Source organism: Argopecten irradians, chromosome 10, assembly GCF_041381155.1.
Source record: "Argopecten irradians isolate NY chromosome 10, Ai_NY, whole genome shotgun sequence".
Taxonomy (NCBI): Eukaryota; Metazoa; Mollusca; class Bivalvia; order Pectinida; family Pectinidae; genus Argopecten; species Argopecten irradians.
In genome coordinates, this window is record NC_091143.1 from 36,273,376 (window position 1) to 36,291,075 (window position 17,700).

The 17,700-nt window shown below is 33.6% G+C and overlaps 2 protein-coding genes across 2 annotated transcripts; one reads left to right on the forward strand and one right to left on the reverse strand.

Moving 5' to 3' along the window:
* Positions 1 to 2,723: 2,723 nt before the first annotated feature.
* LOC138333780 (hillarin-like) lies at positions 2,724 to 8,856 on the reverse strand. The gene is made up of 7 exons (XM_069282364.1): positions 8,532 to 8,856; positions 7,873 to 8,025; positions 7,372 to 7,602; positions 6,335 to 6,570; positions 4,889 to 6,017; positions 3,995 to 4,163; positions 2,724 to 3,602 (listed from the first exon to the last, which is right to left on the reverse strand). The coding sequence occupies exons 2-7, from the start codon at positions 8,017 to 8,019 to the stop codon at positions 3,373 to 3,375; spliced, it is 2,142 nt and encodes a 713-aa protein (XP_069138465.1). The 5' UTR covers positions 8,020 to 8,025; positions 8,532 to 8,856; the 3' UTR covers positions 2,724 to 3,372.
* A 4,478-nt stretch (positions 8,857 to 13,334) lies between these two features.
* Positions 13,335 to 17,118, forward strand: LOC138332683 (fibrinogen-like protein A). The gene is made up of 4 exons (XM_069280673.1): positions 13,335 to 13,842; positions 14,870 to 14,991; positions 16,886 to 16,982; positions 17,114 to 17,118. The coding sequence occupies exons 1-4, from the start codon at positions 13,536 to 13,538 to the stop codon at positions 17,116 to 17,118; spliced, it is 531 nt and encodes a 176-aa protein (XP_069136774.1). The 5' UTR covers positions 13,335 to 13,535.
* The last annotated feature ends 582 nt before the right edge of the window (positions 17,119 to 17,700 follow it).

Below are 17,700 nucleotides of genomic sequence, written 5' to 3' on the forward strand. Positions count from 1 at the left end.
ACAGATTTGAATGGATATAATTTTCATTAATCCTTTGATTGGCATTTAACGACTTTGAAACTATCATTCTGGAAACTGACCCATGACCCAGTAAGATAAGGACACATAAATACCAATAACTACTGGACTTGCGTACCGCACACACCAACACAAACAAATACATTCCTGGTCATTAACTTTTTATGTCTATTATGATTTGACAGAGGAAGATGCAAATTGCTGGCTAGATAAGTATCATGATGTAACGGATTCGGCCATTGGACTATTATATATTAACATGATGTACATAACGAATTCGGCGATTGGACTATTATACATTAGTGTGAAGCCTAACAACAAATGGGGTTAAGGGGTATTCGGTAAAATACTGAATAAACAAAATATGAATACCTTATGAATCTGTAATCTATAGTAGATATGACTGAAAAGAAAATGATAAACAACTACTCAACACAAAAGCTTTCTTATCAGTTAAATGGCAGTAAGGCAAGCGTAATCCCAGTGATGACACACTATCATGTGGGAACAGTCAGGTTGGTCACGTGATCGTAAGTTATTCTGTATTTGTCGAGGTACATAGCGAATATCATAGTTGCCTGTCTTTAAATTAGAGTTAATATTAAGCTTGATTAGTTTAGCTTACTATTCTATTTTTAGTAAACTGTCGGTGTTTTAATAATGGAGTACAAAGTTAAGGTGGTAGATGGAAGCCAAGTTCCTGGAGAAAAAACCCAACTTCCCCTCATGGGGTTCGAACTCGCAAAAATAAATCCACACGAAAATGTTCCAATTATAAGTTAAGTAAAACATAGAAGAATAGATCGCGAAATTAAGTTGTATCGCCACGGAAACAGTATATTAAGTCACCACAAGAATAATTTGGTTCACAATATATACACGGTCTATATTTTGTTTCACCTGAGTTTCACGTGAGCCAGGAAAAGGGTGAAATAAATGAAAAACTCACATGAAAAATGTGCCGGTTTAAGTGAAATTCACAAAGTTTTTCACGCGAATGTCACGTGGTAATGCCGTGCATGATGCGTAAGAGAAAAGAGATGCCGTGCATGATGCGTAAGAGAAGAAGAGAGGTTTTTTTCAAACATTTTATTTTGTCACAAATATTCTTGAAGAATGTTTAAGCTCTGTTGCAGAAAGACAAACCAAATTACACATTAGTAGGTGCAATAACTAGCTGCCGTATTGTAGCTCAAAAGACTTAAGAGAAAAAATGCTGTCGTCTTTAGAAATACAATTGTTGCCTATCACTGCTAGTGGAGCAAGGTAATGATTCTCAAACCATTATTAAAACGTGTGTAAGCATTTATCATACTTGTTTTATATCTCTTACCTACTAGGCAATAAAACTGAACCGTATAAAATATTAAATCCTCAGTGAGACATTTTTTTTACATATACATATGAAGGTCTTTCTGAAGGAAATTTATACGGCAAGTCTACAAATTGTGATTTTCACCTCTTGTAAGCGATACGGTAGATAATAAGAATGGTAGTTATGTGTGTTTTGGACAAAAATAATATATAAATCACGTATACGCATAAAATAATTGGAAACCTACCAAAAAAGTTTCGAAAATTGTGCCCGATTGGTATTCTGAGCACAGCTCCACTAGAACACATAGGCACCATTTCGTACCCCGGTTGAAAGGTATAGTAGGCCGTGTACGTAAATTAGTTCTAATGCAATATCATGGTACTGTTTACCAATTTTTTATGTGAAATAAATGTTGCGTATTGCCGCATCAAGAATGCGGGGAAATGTTTCGTCTCGAGATGGTTCCAATCAGAGGTAAATAAGCTTTACAATTTCATCAATGCCTCCACTCAGGATCGAACTCGTGACCTCTGGTTGACTAGCCTGACGCCCATCTGATCGAGCCTAAATGGAGTAAAGAGAACTTCGGCTAGTGCTGAGAAAGAGAACTTCGGCTAGTATTGACCAGGGCCCAGCACCATAAAACTTTCTCAGACGGATTTTATTTTACTCAAGGCTATGTAAAATCATATATTTGAGCAAAAACTCTGTCTGAGAATGGTTTTATGTGGCCGAGCACAGAGTTACGTTATTGTATGAGTCTAAAATGATCGCCTATCAAGTTGACTTCAGCTAATTTTATCAATACATAATTCAGGATAGCGAGATTATTGCACAACTCACAATGCATAAGCAGTAATACTTAGAACTAATTCAGGAGACTTATCAGTACAAAATGGCAGTAAAAGCAAATAAATGTAACCAATTCAAGTCGAAAAATCAATATAGTAAGCGATTTATACAAAATTGTACAAAACAAAACCCTTCAGCTTTGGCCACTCCAGAAATTTTATAATCTGCATTCACACCGTATTGATTATTCATTTTATAATGGAACTTAAAATGAACTAGCATGTTGATCTGTTTTCACATCTATGGTTAATTCATATTTATTCTAAACACAGAAAACAAAAGGTAACGGTAAAAAAGTAATTAAAAAATGTATTGTTATAAATTATTAAAAAAAATGTATTGTTATAAATTATTAAAAAAATGTATTGTTATAAATTATTAAAAAAATGTATTGTTATAAATTATTAAAAAAATGTTATAAATTATAAAAATGTATGTTATAAATTATTAAAAAAATGTATTGTTATAAATTATTAAAAAATGTATGTTATAAATTATTTAAAAAATGATGTTATAAATTATTAAATGTTTTTAAATTATTAAAGAATGTATTGTTAGAAAACTGGAAGCCATCACGTGTTGTTGTTGAAATGAAATAATCTGTCTATTATATGTTTTTCTATGGATCTCAACAGATGTAGAATATATTGAACGGAATGTTCGAAATCGTTCTTTCCTTCTTCTGTTTGTTGTCCTCAGAGAATGTAGTCGTAAGGTTATGATATGAAGTCTACACCCTGTCGGTAGATTCAATATTTATATTTGACTAGATTCCTGACTAATTTGCCATCAGGAAGACATGTAGTAACTTAGGATTGTTTTAATGAATGATTTTATTTTATTATATAGGTATATCACTAACAGGTATATACTACTGTTTTGTAAAGGAAATATTTTCACTCGAATCCTGTAAGTCTACAATATACTAGCTTATGTTCTGTCTCTACATTCCAGATATTGTAGAGATTTTCTAAACGATAAGTCATCATTAGAAGGTCTATATCCATATTAATTGTCCAGATTCAAGCCTGATATGGAATTCAATGTATATTAAATGAAATAATATGACTCAAATTCTTTCCCGTCTATATCCATACTAATTTTTGGGATTCCAGCCTGGTATGGAATTCAAGGTTTATTTAATGGAATAATATGACTCAAATTCTTTCCTGTCTATATCTATACTAATTGTCCGGATTCCAACCTGGAATAGAATTCAGGGAATATTGGAGTGAATAATCTGACTCCGATTCCTCCCAATCTGATCCGACATGACCGTAATCTTGACCTTCTTTTAAGTTGACCAATGTCACGATTTCCTGGCAGAGGACTTTGGTCAGTTTAGACTGTCTGATGAATTTTAATGTTTGTAGAGTAATGTCCAGGTTCTTCCGTAAAATGCAATCATGTATGTCTGAAACATTGAAAAACCAAGAAACTTCAGCAATTTACGTAATGGTTAGTTTCGTATTGCATTTAGTAATTGATAATAATTGTTAGTGTTGTAATGAAGAGTTCCCTCAACTTTATAGACAGGATGTTACATCATTTCTGTATATAAATATTTATGACGTTTCCACACAAATATATGGCGTTATTCTCACAATTAAATTACGTAACTATTTAATTTTTACACAGGAAATGTTTATAGATATAATCATGTTACATTCACATAGCTTGAATCTACTTATTTGCTTTAATATGTACAATAGCAGATAATAACTGCTATAGGTATATGAGGCACACATGAATTCTGACAGCTTTCAAACTTTTTTTTTTATATTTCTATGGTATGATTATTATTACCTTTCCTTGCTTTAAGAATTTGACATTTGAGTCTTGCAAACTCAAGTTCCTCATCGTCTGGATCTATTCCTTCTTTAATACAATGCATGATTGCATTATCCATCCCATCCATGTCTTCCGCTTCCATGGCAACTTGGAGCTTCCGTCGCTGATGTCTTTGTCTAGGCGACTGTAAGAGAAACAATAATAAAATGATACTGTATAGTAGGTTATTCTCGCGGGATTAATAATATTATTACACTTATATACCATTTCAACCAAAGCTCGAAATTTTAAATCCACTAAAATTTAATTTTCTCGTTTTTTGGTCCAAATCGCGAATGACCCACGAAAATAACCGGTTATACGGTATTTCAGAAATTAAGCCAATTACATCGTGAACAAACTGAGCCTGCATCAAAAAAGTTTAAAGTAACTGATATCAATTAAACTATGGGTAAAGCGAGTTAGAAAATGATGCCAGGTCAGTCGTCAATATATCTTTGGTGCAAATGAACCAGTGACATCAGATCAACTGTCGGTATATGTGAGTATGCAAATGAACCAGTGACATCAGGTCAACTGTGGGTATATGTGAGTCAGCAAAGGAACCAGTGACAAACGACTACAGGTCAATTAAACTTTCCAACAAAAACAACAGACAACACACAGAAAACCGATTGCAAATGAGTCATGTTCTAAAATACAACTGAATCAACAGCAAATCATTTTTTGTTAAAAACATATCTAAATAGCAAATACCTGGAGGTTTTGGGTACTCTGACGTGAATTAAGAAATTAAGAGTAAATGATAAATATCATTTTGTTACCAAAATAAAAAACAAAAACAAAAACAAAAAAAGCAAAACAGCAAAAATAAGATTCCTACTGTAATGTAAGCGTACATGTACTTACCTGTTGCACAGGTGTGATGTATGACGTCAACAGGTAATGGCACACTGGTTGGTAACCGTTTCGTTTACGTTGTTCAAAGTTGCTCGCAGTCCATACCGTCAGGATGTACTCCCCGTCTTTTGGTACAGTGGCTGTGATGGTTATTTCTCTTTGCTTTCTGTTGATTTCACAAGAAACTTTCTCAGTTCTTGAACCAGCGAATCCAGAAGCGTAAAATGTAGCCTTTACTTCTATCTTATCAGCGAAATTCCCGTCGACTAGAAATTTCGCTGTGAACACATCCCCTTTCCTTACGTAGACGTCGCCTTTGTGTCTTAATGGTATCACTAGTCCGACTTTTTCGGATGCAATGTTTGGTCCAATACCAATCGCTCCAGGGTCGATTCTGAGAGGAAGACAGTTTGGTTTCCGAGATGAACACTTCAGAAGGAATTCACAGACCCGTACCAACGGGTTTTGATTAGGACCAGCAAATATTGCAAACTTGTACACGCCTTCCCTCGGTAGATGGATATGAAATTTCCAGTTATTCCCAGATCGAAGCATTCGTACATGTTTTTGTATCGCTTGTGGATCTAAATATTCCCTGTCCGACTCACTCAGCAATGACATGTTATTGCCGAAAGATAAATCATACCAAAGATAAAGCAGATTTGAGTTTTTTGCTTTGGCTTCGACTTCAATCAAAGCCTTCCCATTGTTTACTTCTAGAACACAAGCATGTTTGGTGATAAGTTTGAGTCCCAAACCGAAAAATGGCGGCAGAAGATATGGTTGGTCTAGAAACTCCTTTCTGGATAATGGCTTCTTTTGTAGCTGCCACTGCGGGTCAAAAGGGAAACATAGGTACTTAAACTCCTCGGGGTCCGTCATTGTATAATATTCCGAGAATGCCAACTTGTTAAAATTTGACAGTTGCTGGGATTTCTCTGTAAACTTAAACCAATCGCTAGATTTGGCCCCGATATAGGACCTACACATCCAGATTGGGTGGATGACGTACCAGTGTTTCTCTACGTAAACGGCGTTCCACAGGCAAGCTAGATCCGTCATATTGGTGTCCCCCGGCTGGTATCTTCCCAGTGCTTTACACATTCCTCCAATCTGAACACATGCTATCTCGGCTTTCCTGAAAAACATTATAATACGATCATTTTAACGTAAAACTGCTTTTAGACGATGAAACTTTAATTTTCTAAGAATGCTACCCATTCCTGACCCAAAGTACCGGTGCGTTAGGATACTATACATAATAAGCATGTAGTCGGTTTTATTAAATAAATATGATAGTAGATGTTAATATGGAATGAATATAAAACAAAAGAAATAAAACAATGAACTTTGACCTTTAATCTCATTACAAGAAGACAGCAGAATGTGAATGTAAACTTAAACAAAATACCGCTTATGCATTATTCACTTTACTTAAGTTTATAGAAATTATACCGGCATATGATGGTGAAAACGGTGGAAAATGTTGTGCGCCTTTGTGCAAGAAGAGCCAGACATCCCTCAGGAGTGTCCTCGGTTCCTTCGAGGTGTTTGAATGTATTGAGCTTCTGACTACTCAGCCATCCAACAAGCGCTTGGACAACCAACATTTCGGGCTGCGCTGAAGCATCAACACCCATGACGAGGTATTCTATCAAGTCGTCAAAGCTTTCGTTGAAATAACGTGGAGTCTGCAATTCAAAGAAACTCGTGAAAGTAAAAGATTATGAAATTTCTGTAATAAATAAGTGTGAATTTTATTAAGTATATAGTTATATGCCGAAAGTTATATCGATAGATAGTCCATCAGATGTCAGAACAAGTTAACTATCCCTCTAGAAATGAAGTGACATTTGACCTAAATAGTGACTCTGATTCAAATCTTTCAGTTAAGATCATTTTTGTGCTTTGTCAACAAAATAATATTCAGTGGAATTGAATTTATAATCATTTTAAAATTTTGAGAGAATTTGAAAAGATTTTTGGAAAGTTTCTAATCGTTTTGGGTTTTTTTTCCAATATATTATGATAATAAATTATTGACCTTTTAATTGATTTTTGTCATACAATGATATTTGTATATTTAGGAGTATTCATAAACCAACAAGTATCGATAACTATACAAACTGAGTTACATTTAAACAATTGGGATCTCTATCTTCAAGACTAAATGGTAATTCTCATGAGTTCTGTTTCATATAACTGCTATGCTACATTGTATTCCTCGTTAACTGAAACAATTATGTTCCGTCAAATTTTCACCATTGCATTTTAAGATTTTCGGCTGTTCAATTCTTAAAAAAAACTGAAATCGAAACAATTTCATAGATAAGCAAACAATGGCTAAGAATAAAGATATCTGATAAAAATAAGGCTAAGTGGACAGTTTTACCGATTGATTTATAAACGAAACAACGTGAAGAAAAATATTGAATCACATGACCTCATGAAAAAACATCTTGGAGAAATAAATATAAGAAATATAAGCTTACATGGCGTGCTCTGAATTCAATGTCGTTGGTGGTCAAACCAATGTTAGCTACATCCTCCAGGCCAGAGTCCGTATCCTGGGGTTTGGCCGGTCTTCGTTTCGACATATTTTGGACAGCGTCTGGCCACACTGGTGTCCAGTCCCCAAACCATTGGATATATGACTTCGATTTCTGACCTTTAGGATTAGGCTCTGGTTTGGGATAATGTCGCAGAGTTTTCATGATTTTCAACTGGAATCGTAAACATTAAATCGTTTCTATATAAATGGTTTTCTCACACAAGCAACAAAATTTAAAATGTATATAAATGTTTGTCTAACACAAGCAAACAACTTTTTTCATATTATTATTTACAATTTATCAAAATTTGGATTAAAAGAATCATTTACTGGAGTGATTCCAATGACTGAAAATAAATGCAGTACCTTCATTTATCAAAAACAAACATCATATATCCATTGTAAAAAGACAGTATGGAGCATAAGTAAAAACATCACTTACTTGATCTTCTCCTATATACTCTATCTCAAGCTGTGTTTCAGATGGAAAAGATGGCCTATCCTCAACTGTCGTCTGCTGTTGTTCCCGCTCCACCGGAAGGTTCACAGGGTCGGCAGCTGTCTTAGACATGCTGGCCCCACATCCCATTTTTATCTGAAAATCATTAAATCGTCAATTTTTATATGAAATTCAATGTAATATAAAACATTATCATTAATGCTGATATCAAACTTCGACAAATTTAGTTCGTATATCGGGTTTACCTTTATAAATATGAATACATCTAAAGAAAATGCATCAGGATCTGTTAAGTATTTTATTTGCGTTTACTTAAGCATTATGCATATAAATATAACGTTTTTATTTTACAATATGATTTATCAAGATTATGCAAAGAAAATTAGTTAAAGTTTAGATAATATTCATTGATTTCAGATCGATGCTTATTGTGAATGAAATACAATGTAAAACAATTATATGAAGACGTTACATGTTTGTATATATAGAGATATGCACAGTACTGATCGTAGATAGGTAAAAATACTACAATCGTTTAACAGTTACAACATAACGTTTTTAACAATGTGTTGGTTATTTTCTGTACCCTTGTCTTTATTGTTTAGATAAATACAATATTTAGTAAACAATGTCTTACATACCTGTATCAAGAAACAATAGATTTCCTCATCTTCATTGTCGGTCTATGTCCCAGATAATAGTAAACTCACTACTCACACAACACTGTAACATCCTTATCGGACACTACATCATATTAACATTTCCTCAAACATTGTATCCGATACACTGTAGATAAACTTAATTTAGAAACCAAAGAAATTAAACATATGAAAATTGAATAGCAAACAGACAAGCTCTTCAATGACACTTGACAATATATCTCTGCACAAAGTTATGTTCAACACGTGGCCAAAGAACGCTAAGGAATGGGTATAACAAACAATCATCCTGGTGTATGATAGACCTAAGACAATGGAGACAATGGATGAACGGTTCCATAACGCCGGGTTGACCAGTCATCGACAAACAATGGCGGTGTTGTCACGACCGCTGTCGAGACGTCGGTTTGTAGACTTCAGTACTTAGGTTAGCGTAAGGTTAGGGAGTTTAAGTTGTAAAAAGTAGGAGATTATTAAGTTGATAACTATATTCTTTTTTAAAATATTGATTTTTTATGGTGTAGTATGAATGGGTGAATACATATTAATTAATTAAATGAAAACATAACAATATTATTAAAAGAATATTATGTTGCAATATGAATGGATGAATACGTATTTATTAATTCAATGAAAAAAATAACTTGCTGGATTCAACATGGTCATTTACACAAGAATTAAATATAGAAGACTAAGTTATGAATTAATTTATATTCTATTTCAAATGTTATTCTTTTAAAGAATGGTCACCAATGAAGAAATTAATTATGAAGGTTAGACTGTAGATCTGCCCGCTTTTTATTTTTCGTTTATAACTAAGGCATAAGTAAGAACTTCTAAACTGTCGAAGAATTAGAAGAAGTTTTATGTAAAAGTTTTGATATGTCGTAGTTTTTTACTTTTTACTTTTTTTGGCTTTATACCAAAAAATATTGCTCAAACGTGATATTTTCTATTATATGTGCTTATATTAATACATGATAATGTTTTATTACTTACTTAACCACAGGTACTCGCGTCTTATGTCAGTATACTTAATATTCTTTATTTTTAGATCAAGTGTACTGAAAAACGCCACGAGTGCCTGTGACCGGACATGTTATTTCGATACACCACTTAACCTTCTTTGTTAATTAACCTGCTAGTGTTAGATAGACCGGGATGGTATCTTTGTTCCCACCATTAAACGGACCATTAAATACCCGACACAAAACAAAGCATGTTTGTTGTCGGAAAATCACTGTTATTTTAATGTTTGTTATCGCGTTATTAGAACAATAGAAAAGCATGTCCTGGTGTCAGATCTATACAGTACATGACATGGGTAGATGTGTGGTATAAGATAGTGTGAATACCAAACGTCTTAATAAATGCTCGAGAAATAGCAGATATGTGGATTCCATGTTATACTTCTCATTCATAAGTTCATACGTAAATTTTTTACCTTGGTGATCACTAAATCATGACTTACAACACTATGTGATCATGGGGTTATACTATCCCGTATTTTATCTCTACGTATAAGAAACTGAAGCGATTTCTTTGTACCAAAAAATGGACAAAACATGCAGCGCATAAATCTCGAGAGAAATCTCAACGTTTGCATACTTTCAATTAAATGAGGACAAACTGATACTGCTACATTGCAATGGTAAATTCCAATACATTCACAAAACCATATTTGCATCATATATGATCAAACGTATTATTATAGTGTATAGGGATAAGAGATAATCCGCATTCCTTATAACATTCACTTTGAAGTTCAAATTATTCCATTATATTAAGGGTTTCACCTAATTTGTACAGATATTTGAATATCATACAAATAGAATTGACATACATAGCGGACACTGCTCTTTTGCAGTGGAGAATGGGCAGCACCAGTACCAGTACATTAACGATTTTTTTCTACTCTGTTGCCTTATACACAAATTAAATCAGGAGATCAATTGTCGTACTTAAAGATAAGAATAAAATGGTATTCATCTTTAATATCAAGATAAGAGTCGCAAAACTTACAAATACGCCTACTTCTTTCTATATTTGCATAACGCCAAGATTCAATAAGTTATCTGCCGATAATCTTATTTATGTTAAAACAATACAAATTTCGTTACAGCATAAATCAAAACAAATTGTGAACCAAATGCTCTGTTATAAGACATCAGCTGATCCTTAATATCGTTTTGTTGTTATTCCCACTGTTACTTCTTTTTGCCCTAAACTGCTGTGTTTAACTCACGTTTGGGCAAATAACTTCGCATCTTTTTGCAATGATTTCCTCTTTATAATGAAACCCTGCTGATTTTTCAATGCATTTCAGTCAAAATCATTGACCTGAAATTGATTAGAATTTCAGTTAAAAAACTAACCTGAAATTCACCTGAAATTGACCAGAATTTCAGGTCAAGAAATCTTGACCAAGAATTCAGGTTAAGATATCTTGACCTGAATTTCATGTCAAGATTTCTTAGCCTGAATATCAGGTGAAGATATCTTGTCCTGAAATTCACCAGTATTTCGCATGAAATTTGACCAGAATTTCAGGTCAAGAAATCTTCACCTGAAATTGACCAGAATTTCTCTTGAAAGTCGACCTGAAATTCAGGTCAAGAAATCTTAACCTGAAATTGACCAGAAATTAACCAGAATTTCAGGTCAAGAAATCTTGACCTGAATTTTACCTGAAATTAACCAGAATTTCTGGCCAATTTCAGGTGAATTTCAGGTCAAGATTTCCTGACCTGAAATTCAGGTTGGGAAATATGGCTGTGTACGAGCAACCACTTCTTTTCTTAATGACAATCGATATTGACTGGAGCAAAGAACAATTGGAAAAGCAATAGATCACGGACAAGCAAAAAACTATATGTAAAACGATTAGATCATACACAATTTCGATGAAACAGTTTCATTGGTAAATGCAGGCTACAGTTTACTGGCTGTCAACAACGAATTTCCAATTTATGTATCCATTTGTCTCTTGATGCATAAAAATTAACAATCTATTGTATAATTATTTGACATCCATGTATAGAGGGTATTTGTAAAGAGACTTTCATGTCAATAAATAAATTAACATGATTGTTTACATAGCCCTGGCTGCAGACACTCTTTTATAAAATATCTATATATATAGAGAAAAACAATAAGTCTCCTGACACAAAAAAAGTAATCGAGATGTCAACTCGAAACAAAAATATGATACAACAGTACACAAATCAATTACGGCATCATTTGAGAACATGGCTAAACATGAATAATAATCCCTAGTCTATCGTTACACATAGGTAACTAACTCAATTAATCATAAGCGAAACATAAAGTGACAGAGAAAAGCTGATGTTTGAAAAGAGACATGATTTCGCGTTTTCAAGTTAAACGACTTATTCACGATTTAATTTCGCGATTTTTCCTTTTAATCAAACGGCGATTCATTCTCGCGGATACTAATCGACCGCGGAAAACGTTAAGTTTAACGTTATATGTGCCATAACTGGGAAAAATAACTTGACATTTTATTTTGTCTTCTGTAATCTATTTAAATCCATCATGTTTGGTGAATTACGTTGTGGAAATTCTTGAAATGGACAAACATGTATGATGTCTTATCAGCTTAAGTTACAACACAGAACAACTGGTGCACTGTTAAATTCTTGTTTTATGTCTAATGTGTTTTACGATAGATACATACCTGTATAAATCACTTTACAATTACTATAATAACACTGGGAAAATGTGAAATGATATTGAATACCAAAATTTGGCTTCATGGTCTGAGTGTATGTACTCAGTTCATTGCACTGTACCTGTAAATTTATTGATTTCTACTTGTAAAACTGAAACTTATGCATTGTAAGTACTGTAATACACAAAACCTTTTGGCGGTAACATATTAAAGGCCCATTACCTTTCCGGAGCAAAATATAAAGGTTTCTTAAAAAACATTAATAACATCAGAAAATGCACACCGATGACCTAAAATAAGGTTACGACACCAAACGTATGCAAGATTTCCTGCGTAAATATATGAAAACAGTGGAGAGTCAATTCGCTGTTTTGCCGTCTGGCGCAGTGATAGTCAACTACCGCGCGGTATTTAGGACGAAGGCGGGAAACATAATACGACCCGCGTTATGAAAATAAACATTTTATTTATTTTAATCAAATCGTTCAGAAGGTGATGATGAATGTAGTATTCACGGTAAGTTTATAATTCTTAAGACTCTACAAAATTATCGATCTTGTTTTACATTCCCATTTTAAAAATTAAAAGCCGTTTCGGAAAGGTAGTGGGCCTTTAAAAGCCCTTCTTGATTCGTGAGTATGAAAATTACGACTCATTTAACTTTAAAATCATACAATATTTACTTACAGTAATATCGATCAGATCATTTTCATTGAACATCAATTCTCTGTGTTGGTCTGATGGCTGTTGAAACTGATAAAATTGCATATTAACAACGGAGATGAAACAATTATTAGATTGATACGAAAAGTGACGCACGGAGATGACTTCAATTGGCATTCACGGCATGTACACTCACCATATACATTAATAATACAGATGAGTGAGGACGTCCTTATTTGTAGCAAAATAAATACCTGTCGATAGAATAAAACATCCTGCTATTATCAAAAGTGATGGCATCAAAAATAGAGATTCATATTATATCAACAATACGAGAGATAAAGCATTTGTCATTAAACCTCTTCAGCAAAATCGATTATTGTAGGACAATAGTTTGGCTAGTTACAGGTATTATATTTACAAGTATGGAGTACATATATAGCGATGATAGTAACAAATATATGATAAAGAGTTGAAAGGGTAGACAATGCCCGTTTGTAACAATTTACCAATGAAAACACGAAAATTCGACATCATAACTTGGATGAAGTAATTATATAGGCGTTGAAGTGAACCATATACCTAAATGCAGTTCTAGTGATATTCGAGATTTACCAGTCTTTAACGATGCGATGGGTGCAATAGCTGACCTCGTTGTCATATTAGGAATGCTTTCTTTGGATGCCGAAGCCAACACCGAGTGTCAATTGTTTACCAGAATATTGCATGTAGGTCAACATGATTTCAGTTCATATAGACTAAGTTCTAACATTGGAATCCCTTACGCGATAAAATGTGCTGCTTATTGTAAAATGGAAGACTGCCTCTCCTTTTCATATGAAGAGGAAACTATGACGTGCGACACCTTTTCTAGACCTATTGGTGAGGAAGACAACGCAGGTGTGTCGACACCACCAGTTTACTACTCAAAAGTCACGGGTAAGACGATAGCTGTAATATTAATTGTTGCTCAAATGACTTCTAGACAGATAATGGTGTCGCCTCCTAGTAAAACAAATACTGAAAAACAACTTAATTCTGCATGCACTTTAACAGGCGATAAGAATTCGTGAAAATCATTGTAAACCTACTTTTTTCAGTACAGAGTTGATACAGTTTAACCATATTAATCTTAATTGCGAAATCATATCGCCGTGAAAAAAGGTTAGGTATGAACACGTAAACATAAGTCAACGAGAAAATAAGTTGGTTAACATTGCGAAAAAAGATGTTCTGTATTTGCATATTACAGAGTTATCTGTCCTTGAGGGTAGGTATTGATTCTGACGTCATTTGCTTGTGAGCGTAATGTCATACTTTTCGGAGAAAACAACGTAAGTCCCACTATGTAACCTTACCAAGCGCAATCTGCATTCATATAGTCTATGAACCGCAGCCGCTTATTATGACGTCATTATCATTGTAAAGTCATAATTGTCGTACAAGCGATCACAGAAAATGGTTGTTCAAATGGCTTTTTCATCCTTGACGATAACGAAAGATGCAGAATCCTTTGAGATTTAATCATAAAATTGAAACCAAATGTTAATACATTTATAAGTATTGAACGTCTTTCAATTGGTATTTATGGCCCAAAGGAATACAAACTGAACATAGGCAAATCCAACATGAAGCGTTTGCGCGCTTCATCGAACTTGCCTTTATATAGTTGGCATTCATTTGGACTATGAATGCCAATAGAAAGGCGTTCAATGCTTACTTAAATGACGTAACAATCGATACCTACCCGCAAGAAAGCTAACTCGGTATTATCAAAAGACGGAATAACATAGCAGGACGTTTTAGTCGTGTCAACTGGGACATTATTATGACTGTGCATGATATGTGCATTGATGATGTATCAAGTTCGGATATTTTGTTGACACTATCGAATATGCCATGTGTCCTACTTCGGAATCACAATGATGTTTTTAGGTAATTCCTATTTCATAATTTCTTTTTACAGAGTTAAACAGCTGTGGTAAACTTCCCATCGGATCTCCTTCTGGTATATACAGTATCACTTTGAAAAGTGGAGACGTCCAAACATTATTCTGCGATGTGGACACGGCTGGTGGACCATGGACTGTGAGTATAGGCCTTACTGTTATATGTTATCATCTTATTTCATTTTTTTTTATTTTCGCGCGTACAATAGTGTAAACCAACTTTCTTTCGTGTGCGTTTTTTTTCGCGAATATCGCGACCCAAGTAAATTCGCGAAAGTTTGTCTCCGCGAATTACCATTAACATCATAGGTATTTCTGGATAGTTTTAAAATCCGCGAATATTATTATTCGCGAACCTGTTTTAAAAATGTAAAGGTTTCTTAAAAACATTAATAGCAAAAGAAAATACATATCGATGGTCCCAAATGTGGTAACACCACCAAACATAAAGATATCATTCGTAATATATAACAGTGAAGATTCACTTCGCAGTTTTGCCGTCCGGTGCAGTGATATTCAATTACCGCGCGGTATTTAGGACGACGGCGGGAAATATAGACGACCAGCGTTATGAAAATAAACATTTTAATCATTCTATCTTTTTCCAGATGATGATGATGATAAGTGTAGTATTAAAGATACGTTAATAACTTTCGTGACTCTACAAAATTATCGATCTCGTTTTACATTCCTATTTAAAAAAAAATAAAAGCCGTTTCGGAAAGGTGGTTTACAGTATTTCGCGTCATAGTTATTTTCATCATATTCGTGAATACATAAATTCGCTATTAAATGTTCTTACTGACATTTATGTTTTCATATTATACATTTTACACAATTATTAGCGAAACATTTCGCGTTCAAGCTCTAGCAAAATAACGCGAAAATGTGTGTCTCACGAATATAAAGTGATTAACAGTATAAGATGCAATTTAATTTATTTCATTCTGATTGAATTATTTATCGGTAGGACTAAAACCGAGACATTTTCTTTGAATGTACTATAAAAACGAGGACAGCTTTGGTCTATACCTGTTTAAGTTTTAAAATTTATACATTCTTTGTAGAGAAGCTTGCATATTATATATTGGTAAATAAATTTCAACTGTAGTTGAAGATTTTTCAATATGTAGATATTTGTTTACTTAAAACGGAGGTGCAATATCCTTAACGTATATACATGTCTGTTGAATGACGCTTTATTTCAACAGTTATAGCATAATATGAATTCCAATCCTCCAATCGGAACTATCCTGGTATCGCTTACTGTGACATGGAAATCATATTCGTGTTTACTTTCTTTCGTGGTTTGAATATTTTTTCGCGGACAGAAATATCCATGGTTCTTTGTAACAATTTATGCTACTATTGTGTTGAACAATTTCGTTGTCTTTCATATTCATAATAGCAACCACGAATGCAACTAATATTATGTACATTTTGCAACAGCGATTCCCATTACTCTAATGATAATCGTGATCTGCATTATGAGCCAATAAATGCAGCCTAGACTTGGTGTAGTAATATCTACATAAATGGATGTGACTCTTGTTTACTGACACCATGTTAGTCCGCGCGGGAAAATTGACATTGTAGTTGAATGAACCAGTATGGTTATGAAACTTATAAAAATATCTTTTAAATGTCTGGATAAATGAAAGTAAATTGAAAAGCTATTGAAAAACATTTAGATTTTGTTTTCATTTCAATTTTTCATAGGGAATATTTTTATCATATTGAACTTGGGTGTTGAAGTTAAATGTCTGATGCGGGAAATTAAAATGTTCACTTGCATCTAAATTATGTTTGACTTTGAACTAGAAAGTAAAATGTAAATATAACAATAAAGGATTGTTAGATTGCATTTATTGGAGATATAATTGCATTTATATCTCCAATAAATGCAATCTAACAATCCGTTAATTGTTAAATAAATACACTGCAGTATATATTATGTAAACTGCAAAAAACGCCCAATATATGTATACTATGTAAAATATAAATAAGGAATGCTAGTCTCTCATTTCACGAAGGTTATACAAAAACGAACACTCGGCAATGCTGACTTCTACCGTAACTGGTCGGACTACCAAAGTGGATTCGGGGATCTCAACGGAGACTTCTGGATAGGTAGGCAACAAATTACATTACAAACTCTGTTCGATTTATATGTCGACAGACGTTTCAAACGGTTGGTTTGGGCAACTCTATCTATAATTAGAACGTCCTATTTGATCAGTGGTAAATTATTTTTTTTGTAGTGTGAATATCTATATAAACGTACTTTATCTTTATATTTGTAAAAATAAATGTTATGATTAATTTTCCTTGTACTTGTAATAAATTGAAACTCATTCCATCTACATATAAAACATTGTTTATGAACCTATCTGTAAAGAGGACATTAACGAAAATTGACTGATTAGAAACTAATGAATAGATATTAATCTCCGTTAATCTTATAGGCAATGATGTCCTGTACCTCCTGACCAATACTCAGAGAACTTTACGTGTGGAGTTACAGGCCTGGGACGGCATCAGGGCGCATGCTCAGTATTCAACGTTTATTGTAGGAAACGAGAGTACAAATTACAAACTGACAGTGCAGGATTTCTCCGGAAACGTATCGTGTAAGTCTGAACTCGATGTTGTAAAAACAATTTTATGCGATTTTTCAAATGAACTACAATGTAGACCACATTACATTCAAAGCAACAAACTCATTACCTATTAAAAAAATATATCAATTAAAAATTCTTTAAACAATAAAATGTAGCCAAATGGGCCATAATGAAGCCAATCCAGGTGGATGATAAACATAATGACGTCAGTCAGTGGCGTTCATATT

Bases quoted from the DNA above. Each gene is read 5' to 3' on its own strand.
- LOC138333780 (XM_069282364.1), bottom strand. From the start codon at position 8,019: ATGGGATGTGGGGCCAGCATGTCTAAGACAGCTGCCGACCCTGTGAAC. The intron at 6,018-6,334 runs GTATAATTTCTA...AATGTTTTTCAG, and splicing joins GTTTTCACCATCATATGCCG to GAAAGCCGAGATAGCATGTG. The intron at 4,164-4,888 runs GTAAGTACATGT...TTTCTCTTACAG, and splicing joins ACATCACACCTGTGCAACAG to TCGCCTAGACAAAGACATCA.
- LOC138332683 (XM_069280673.1), top strand. From the start codon at position 13,536: ATGGGTGCAATAGCTGACCTCGTTGTCATATTAGGAATGCTTTCTTTG. The intron at 13,843-14,869 runs GTAAGACGATAG...TTCTTTTTACAG, and splicing joins TTACTACTCAAAAGTCACGG to AGTTAAACAGCTGTGGTAAA. The intron at 14,992-16,885 runs GTGAGTATAGGC...CATTTCACGAAG, and splicing joins CGGCTGGTGGACCATGGACT to GTTATACAAAAACGAACACT.